Source organism: Mercenaria mercenaria, unplaced genomic scaffold (assembly GCF_021730395.1).
Source record: "Mercenaria mercenaria strain notata unplaced genomic scaffold, MADL_Memer_1 contig_3469, whole genome shotgun sequence".
In the NCBI taxonomy this organism is placed as follows: Eukaryota; Metazoa; Mollusca; class Bivalvia; order Venerida; family Veneridae; genus Mercenaria; species Mercenaria mercenaria.
This window is the reverse complement of record NW_026461609.1, coordinates 61,154-70,103: the sequence shown is the minus strand read 5'-3', so window position 1 is coordinate 70,103 and position 8,950 is coordinate 61,154. Positions and strand designations below refer to the sequence as shown.

General features: G+C 34.7%; 1 protein-coding gene across 2 annotated transcripts; it reads right to left on the bottom strand.

The window, feature by feature from the left end:
- Window positions 1-3,650: 3,650 nt before the first annotated feature.
- Window positions 3,651-8,638, bottom strand: LOC128553096 (uncharacterized). 2 transcript variants are annotated; one of them, XM_053534209.1, is made up of 8 exons: window positions 7,507-8,638; window positions 6,984-7,159; window positions 6,428-6,739; window positions 5,974-6,125; window positions 5,513-5,690; window positions 4,990-5,135; window positions 4,471-4,578; window positions 3,651-4,056 (listed from the first exon to the last, which is right to left on the bottom strand). In XM_053534209.1, exons 1-7 carry the CDS (start codon window positions 8,624-8,626, stop codon window positions 4,554-4,556), a joined length of 2,109 nt encoding a protein of 702 aa, XP_053390184.1. In that variant the 5' UTR covers window positions 8,627-8,638; the 3' UTR covers window positions 3,651-4,056; window positions 4,471-4,553. The 2 variants fall into 2 exon arrangements, with proteins under 2 accessions (XP_053390184.1, XP_053390185.1); XM_053534210.1 differs by having other exon boundaries at window positions 5,528-5,690.
- Window positions 8,639-8,950: the final 312 nt, after the last annotated feature.

The window sequence follows — 8,950 nt, the reverse complement described above, 5'->3', positions numbered from 1 at the left end:
AATCCCCAGCAGTGTGCATTGTTTGTATTAATTAGTTTCAAAATATGACATGTACGCATATGTCCGTTTTGTTGAAATGTTGATGCATCTGCTAATTTGCGATAAAACCGCAGTGCCGAACAGTGTGTTCAAAGGATTATGTTAATTACATGTGAAATGGTGATAAGTGACTGTGGTGGCGATATCTCTCGTACGATTCTGAAAGGTGCTCAGCAAGGAACAACATGTGGCATAATAAATAATTATCACCAATTACCTCGTCCACACTCCATCTCTATCCTAGAGTCATTAGTTCTGACGCCCTTAAGCAGTCTAACATGCATTTCATTAGTAATATAGATAAATTAAAAAATAAAGAGTGTTGTTATATGGCATGTCTCCTTTAATTTTATTCCTGTTTTGTAAATTTGTGGGCAAAAAGGTGTCAGTATTTGTATTATTGCCGACTGACCATCCAGGCATCCATATTTTTTAAGGCTCATGAGAAATGACACCTTTTGACTGGCTGGCTCTTTTAACCAAAACTTCACTTTTCTGGAGCCTATATGGCCAAAATCATATTTGGCTGGTATAATTCTATGTGAATGCAGTCGAGACCTGAAACTTAAAAGGACAATAAACAAATTAATATTAATCTTTTTAAGTGACTTTTTTACTATTTCTTTGTAAAATGTGATCTTTTTTATTCACTTTACATATTGTTAATAGCAGTCATTCATTATCAAAACAGCGAGGACACAAAAATATATAACCCTTTCTAACAGCTCTAACTTTGGTACCTTCAGTGAAAACCTATTAGAAACAAGACCTTCTAGGCTTCTTTATTTACAACAAGATTTGACAAAGAGCAGCAAAACCATATTCAATTAAACTAATTTAATGTTTTCAAATGATACAAGGTGTATAGCCTACAAGAGAGTGAAAAATCTAAATTTCAAAATTTCAGTCAAAGAACTGTCTTGTGACTTTGAAAAATAACTCAGGGAAAGAGAAAACCAATATCTGAATTCCTGACCAGTTGCTCTTGTAAGAATTAGGTTTTTAAAGGATTGGAGATTTTTGCATTATTAAAAAGACATAAAAATACACCAAAGTATGAAAAAATAATATAATCTTACTGTAAATCTGTTGAATGCATTAAGGTATAGGTCCATGTTTCGGAGAAAAAAGTTCGAACATCATCAAATCATAGAACATGTAGAAAGAAAGCATTGTTTTACATGAAAATTTAACAGCGTATAAAACTTTTATATTATTCTACAAAACCAATGTCAATTTACTCATATATGTATTGCATTCCAGAAAGGGACTGCATGAAGGGGCCACACTTCCGGACAGTTCAGTGCCTTTAAAAACTCACCATTTTTTAAAAGCTGTTACATGTCTTCGTTTTGATGCATTTGCAACATCGTGCGAGTGTTTAAACTTTACATAACTAGGTAAAACATCGTTTTTGACAATTGTTTACATGATTTATTTCCTTACAAATGGCATTCTTATTTAAAGGGGGACAACTCATTTAGAATATTTTAAGTATCCAACTCTGTGGGACAGAACAGTAAAACATGTATTGGACAGATAAGTTGTGTGTCAATATGCTGTTCATTTACTAAAAATATCTGTTGTTTTGTGATAAATTGCTAAACCTTAATGTTTTATTTGAGCAAGGTAAAATATTGCCTGCTTTGCAAAAGTGTGTAAATTGGCATCATAAAAGGTCACTTATACCTATCTGACAGCAAAATAAATAAGGGCGTCAAAACTTATGAGCGTCAAAACAGATGATCAAAGGATATATGCTGCTTTCTCCTTGATTCGAGCCTCTTAAATCTTTTAGGGTTGTGTATATTTTTGTAAACCTGTTCAATTAAATATTTTTTGTTTTTTTTGGTACAAAAATATTTGCATTTAACAATAGACAATAAGAATTACAATGTTATCATCTTTTATATGAACTTTTTTGCAAGAGACTGAAGGAGGTCAAACTCCACATCATTTTAAAACGTTCTCATCGATTCGAGCCCTTTGTTCGGTAGGTCAATAAGTGTTAATGTTTGCACAGTCTATTTCCATAAAGCAAATTTCTATAAAGATTGACTTTTTGTTCACTTGTTACAACAGTCAAATTATGCTCAGGATGCTTTTAATTTGAAATTTTGGGTCACAATATTGCCCACTGTGTAATTTCCTTTTGAAATATTATAAGCAATTTTTATGTAAAATATTAAAAGAGGTATTTACTCAATTTTCCAGTGGTTTCATGACTAATATTTTCCAAGGCATTTTAAAATGTAAATGACACAAGTTTCTGATGGAAGAACATGCTACTTGAGCATGAATTTTACTAAAACACAAGGGCTCTAATCGATGAGAAAGCTCGAATCGACGAGAAACAGGCAAACATATTTCCTCAGGTGCGACACCTTATCAAGGGGTGCGACACCTTATGTACCAGTCACTTTATGTACCAGACACTTTATGTACCACTTTGACACTTAGTGTACCACCTATATATTATATAGTATAAATTGTATCTCATTGTGTAGCACTGTCAATATGTGATAATTACCTGTGAAAACAACTTTGATTTAATCAGCTTAAGTCCATAGAATGTTATTAACCTTATTAATTATGAGAATTAACATTTAAATTTAGTAAAAAAACATTTCATCATCATCATCATCAACTTCAGTGATCGCCTCACTCTGTGTAGAGTATACTCGCGATTTATGTTTAAAAACCGTGCATGCGCAGCTGAAGGTGGACTATGTACAGCCTAAAGGTCTCTCTATGTACAAACTTTAAAATCTGATAAAAATTCAGCGTCGACGTTACAAGGTGTGTATGCCAGCCATGACAGTCTTGAAGCCCTCTAGGGTGGACTGGTTCACGGCGCACTGAGGCAATCGGTTCCAGATGATGACGGAAGCTGGGAAAAAGCTGTGATGATATGAAGACTTGGAACAGGAGATCTGTGTGTATTGCTGATCATTGAACCTGGATGACCTAGATTGACGGAGTGGTGGATCGGGTTTGATGTCAACTAGTTTGTGGTTGATCTTGTACAGCATAGTTGCCCTAGCTACATTACGTCTATGTTGTAGAGTATCCCACTGGAGATCCTGCAGCATAGCAGTGACGGAGCTTGTTCGTTGATAGTCTCGTTTGACGAACCTGGCTGCTCTACGTTGTATCATCTCCAGCTGGTTGATGTGGGTCTCGGCGTACGGGGACCAGACTGTTGATGCATACTCTACGATCGGACGGACATAGGTCTTGTAGGCTGTTGCTTTGGCACGTGGTGGACTTGAGCCGATATTTCTGCGGATGAAAGACATGGTGGAATTTGCCTTTTTAGTGAATAGATGTTATCAATATGTGTTTTCGGTAGTTAGATGGTGTAGATCTGTTGCCCTTCTTGAAGATGGGAGAGACTAAGGCGGTCTTCCAGTCAGATGGTATTCATGCAGGGCACTAGACAACTTTTGGGGACAGGTACCCATACCCTCAGGAAGGGGAATTTTTCGTTATTTTAAGACAAAAAGGGGAATTTTTAGCCATCTGTATGTTGTGACTTTCACACTTATTAATACCACTCTTTTCTATCATTTAGCTATATTTTCTGACAAATACCAACAAATAATTATGCAAACTGTTCTTATATATTTATTTCTTCTTAAACTTCCATTTATCAAAACTTTTGACATGATGTTTAACTCATGGTGACTGTTACATCCAACCTTATATGTCAATTTTTCTACTCTTTGAAGTAAAATGGCCAATGGCCTTCTCAAGCTGAGTGTCATTTATCGTTGTTGCCCCTTCATGGACAATCCTCATAATATTGTCTAGAGTTTCCTGGCTCACAGATGATCTTAGAGGTGTACATATACTGTTCATCAGAGAGAACACTCTCTCAACACAGGCTGTTGATGTTGGTATTAGGCTTGAAAGAAGCACAAAGTATGACATGACAGGGAAGGTTTGCTGTAAAACAGGTTCATCTTCTTCAACAGGAACTGTGGGTCTGATAAATCATCTGCAGATGCCCTCTGCCTACAAACAAATGTAATGGTAAACCAGTCAGTTAAGAGCTGAGTTGTAGAATAGTTTTTTTTTTACAAATCATACAACTGATTAAAGAATTTTCAAAGTTCTATTAATGCAAAAGTGGCTTGATCAGATGGTATTTAGAACTTTAATTATTATATAAGACAGCTCAAGATCTCAATAATGAATTTTAAATTTTACACACATTAATTTAGTTCTATAAAGATAGATACATAACGATTAATCAATAGATCCTTTAACTGGTTGACAGTTAATGCTATGACTATTATATAGTATAATACTGAATTTTATTACATTTTAAAAAAATTGCTTTGATTCCATTTATTTTAGAATAGTTATTAATAAAATTTCACTTAAAATAAAGTTATTTATGGTTAAATAATTTATAAACTGTCTTACTAAGTATTACTCTTTGTCACTGATCTGTGAACTTCAACTTGCCAACTGAAGACAAACCATTTAGGTTCAGTAGGTTAAAGTAACTACAAACAATGAGAATATAAACACCTGAAATAAGAATAAACAAAGTAAACAAAATTGCAATTAACAATAAACTATAATATACATACCCTCCAGACAAGAAATTGTGAAATCATTTATGGTCTGTCATTTTAACTGTTAGTTTAAAGTAGAAAATGAACTTAAAATCATGCAGCAATTAACCAACTTGCAACTGGGTGAATAAGCTGTCCTTAAACTTGTCTAAGGTAATTTTTTAGTTTGATTAATAAAAAATGATAGTAAACCTAATACAAAATACACTTTAAAGATAAGTTGAAATCAACTGATAAAGGTTCCCTTAGTTGTTATTTTTGACTGTTCATTGTCACTTTATGTTGCCTTGGAAGCTTATTCATCACACAACAGGGGTAGGGGTATTTAACACAACTGAACATGGAATCAAACTGACTGACTTACTTCATAATAAACATCTGATGCTTGAAAGCATTGAACTCCCTTCTGATACTGTCTGCTGGAAATTCAGGGTGAGAGACAACATGATGACCCATGAAAGTGTCCTCTTTCATCTCGCCATAATGGTCAGCAACGTGCTTAATAGAGTTCTATAAATGAAATTTAATGAATTAATTTCATGCTTTTATTGCTTTATGCTTCTAAATAATTGAGTTTAAATAAGTAACAGTTGAACAATGATACAATATCATGTAACATGGAAATCATGATGAATACTCTGAATATTCTTTGATTTTGGAATAAAATTGAGAAGTTAAATGACTGACTACCCTTATACAACATTTTATATTTGTTTTCTGTTACTATTATTGACTGCTTTTTTGGTGAGATTGACTAAAAATTTTGCATTATACCTGAAATAAAAAAACAACAAACAAACAATAAATCAAATATTAGATATCATAATAATGCTGCATTAACTTGAAAGCCCAAAATTTAACAACAAACAGAGTATGATGATTATAACCTGTCCATAGTTTACCAATTCAAGAGGATCTGAAGGTACATGTCTCATATCAAACACTGAGAAGGCACCTAGAGCTGGACTACAGTGAAATGCATCTTGGAGCTCCTGTATCAAGCTGTGCACCATCGGCATGGCAACTTCCTCTGCAAACTGTTGAATAGTGATTGGCCTCTCATCCCTGAAAATAATCAAAGAGTACCACACTGATGTTGGAATTGTTGCAACAATTAACTTTTTATCTTAAATATGACTGATTCAAGCAGATATAACTTATTAAGATTCTATTTCAGCAGTATAGTTAATCCTTTTAATTACTTAACTTCAATTCTGAAAAGAATTCATTTAATCAATGAGGTCATTAAATGCTATCAGCTTGTAAGGAGTCCATAGAACCTGAAGTTTCTATGCCAATGGTGCATTGTAAAACTCTTACAGATTTTAATCTATGAACTATTAAATACCTTAGCCTTCTTGCATATTCTCTTCTCTCATCTATCAAATCCCACAGCATGGGCAGTTTGGAGAAATAAAGTTCATCATCATCATGCAGCAGCACACCATTTCCAACTTGTGTAAACCTGGTATTCAGATGTTCAAGTTCATCTATGAGGCTCTGAAAAAATTGAAAACTGCTGAAATATGTGAGCCATTCAATTTAGTAAATTCTTAGTAAAAACAGGATTTAATTCAATAACATATTTTTATGAAATGGTAATTTACAAATGTATGTTAAAATATGTAAAGCAAAACTCGTGTATAAGTTATTAACTAATTTTATTTTTAACAAAATGATACTGGTCAGCGAGTCTAAATATTTCTTGTTTAAGAAGAAATCAATTATTTAATAACTTAGATATACTTGTAAAAAGACTTGGTTACTTTACTTAGCCCATTTTTTGTCTTGAAAATACTTACTCTTACTTTCTCATTCACACGGGAAAAGTGGACGTCACCCTGCAAGTAGTCGCAGAATATGACAACTGGCTTCAGCATGTCACATTGGCAAGCTGCTGCTGCAACTGTATGCTTATTTAGCAGCATCTCGCGCAATCCAACCACTTCAGGGCTTCTTGATTTACCCAGTATTGAGTCTACTGCATCAATGATAGGTTCAAATCTGTCGAGAAGCCGGCTGCAAGCCCTGCCATGAGACAACCATCGGGTGGCTGCAGCTCTCAAAAAGGTTAGCTTTGTCATGTTGTAAGCCTCCTGGACTTCCATAAAGACCTGAAAAATTCAAATCAATGTCCACTTATGGTATTTTTCAGTTGATCTAAATAATCTTACATTATTAAAAGTCTAATGTTTTATACATGAATAGGTTAGTGAGTGACCATAACAGTTATTAACTTATTACACATCTTATATTTTGCTTATTTTGGTTTTAAAGCAACTCTAGATTCAATATCTGGATTAAATGGTGGATGGAAGACTTGGAGATGGCATGACTAAAGGCCCTGGCACTACTAACCGCAAATCTCTGTGCAGAAAATTTGAACAACTTCCATATCGCAATCATCACAGCATCTAGATCTGCAAGTACCGGATATTGCTTGACTAAATGACTAACACACAATGCGAGCCTATGGTTCCTGCAGTTGATGTACAGTTGAAATGGGACCACATGTCTGAATCTGCGTTGTAATCCTGTTGATCAATTTGTTAATCATTAGTATAAATATTTAATCATATAAAGTATCAAATTATATTTCGACTGTGCTAAATTATCAATCAATCAAAGTGATATAACGTTTCAAGAAAAATCGTAACAAGATGTGGTTCCTTAAGACGACAGTTGTATACTAATTCATACATTTCTAGCTACATTGTCACATGGGAGCCTTGCACTTACATTATAAATTCTGTTATTCTTTTTTTACAATTACTTACAATGTCTTTAAATTACATGGTATCATTTAATCAAGTCATGACATTTCAAATATCAACTTAAAAGTTATAACTCTGAAATTATGGATTTTATCAAGTCCACTTACCTTTGTTGACACCACTCATAACATTACAGCCATCAAAGCCTACAAAAATGGCTTTCTTAATGTCGATTCCCTTGCCCTGAAGGAACCGTTCAATCGCTTCCATCAGACTTGCTGCATCAGTTGATACCACCCGGATAACTCCCATGAAAGCATCTGTCACTTGCTTCCCCTTCAGAAATTTGATAAAGACTGCGAATTGTTCACGATTTGCCTCGTCAGTTGATTCGTCTGCCATTAAAGCATAGCATTTGGCATCACGGATTGCCTTAAGGGTATCATCTTCAAATGCAAAAGCAATTGATTTTATGATGTCCTGGATTGACAATGGAGAAGTGTAAGTCAACTTAGGATTTTCTTGCACATATTGCTTCACCATTTCATTCTGAATATCAGAAGCCAAGAAGTTTTTCATAAAATCCTCTAGGTTGTCAGTAAGGGCCCATCTTTTCCTAAGCATGAAGTAAGAAGTACAGAACAAGGTCTCCAAATAGTTCTTATTTAATATTTTCTTATTGTCAATTTGTTTTTCTAACATTGGAGAAATCTTTTGAGTTCCTGCAGACAGTGACTTAGAAAGATACCTTTCTGTAGCTTTTAAATGTTTCTCTGACTGGTCATGGGTTTTCAGTTTTCTTGTTGGACGAGTGCCTAAATGAACTCCACGCGAAATATATGCGGTTGTATCATCAGTTATTGTACTACTGTACATAAATTCACAATACTTGCAACAATAACCTTCCTTAGCTGCACTATGGTAAAGCCATTTGTATGTGTTTTCATATCTTGTGGTGTCAAAAAGCCTACTATCAGGCACCAGTACACAACGCTTTTTACTTCTGACGATGTCTGATTCAGTGTCTGAGTCAGAATCGGTAGAAGTAGAACAGGACTTGGGCTCGCATGACACAGCTTTGCGTTTATCAGAATCATGACTGCTAGAACTGGGCACGACTTCCGTAGATTCTTTAGAATCTTGCGAGGTTGTAGTGCTTGTTGTAGGATAGGATGGGTTTTCTAATGCTTCTAGACTTTTCTGTTTAAACAAAATGTCGATTTTCTTACAACTTTCTGAGGCTTTTGATGTGATTTTTCTTCTGTAGTGTTTTTGATTATGCGACATTTTTATTTGGCAATGGCGATATCCAAAAATTCCGAATGTATCCGTACCTGATTTGTTACGAGAGAATTCATTGGGCAGTCTATTAAGGCAGGGGAGAAGACTCGTGAATGTTTATATTGGTTTCGTACTCAAAAAGGTTCGCCAACGAGTAATTACGTACATTTTCGGGCGTTTCCTTTCAATTTGTTTTGGGTGTTTTCGAGGGGAATTTTCTTCTGAGAAAGGGGAAAAAAACATTATTTTGAGAGGGGAATGGGGCCGATATTCGGCCCCAAAAACGGCCAAACGAGTGCCCTGTCATGGTTCATACAGGACTTGGCAAAA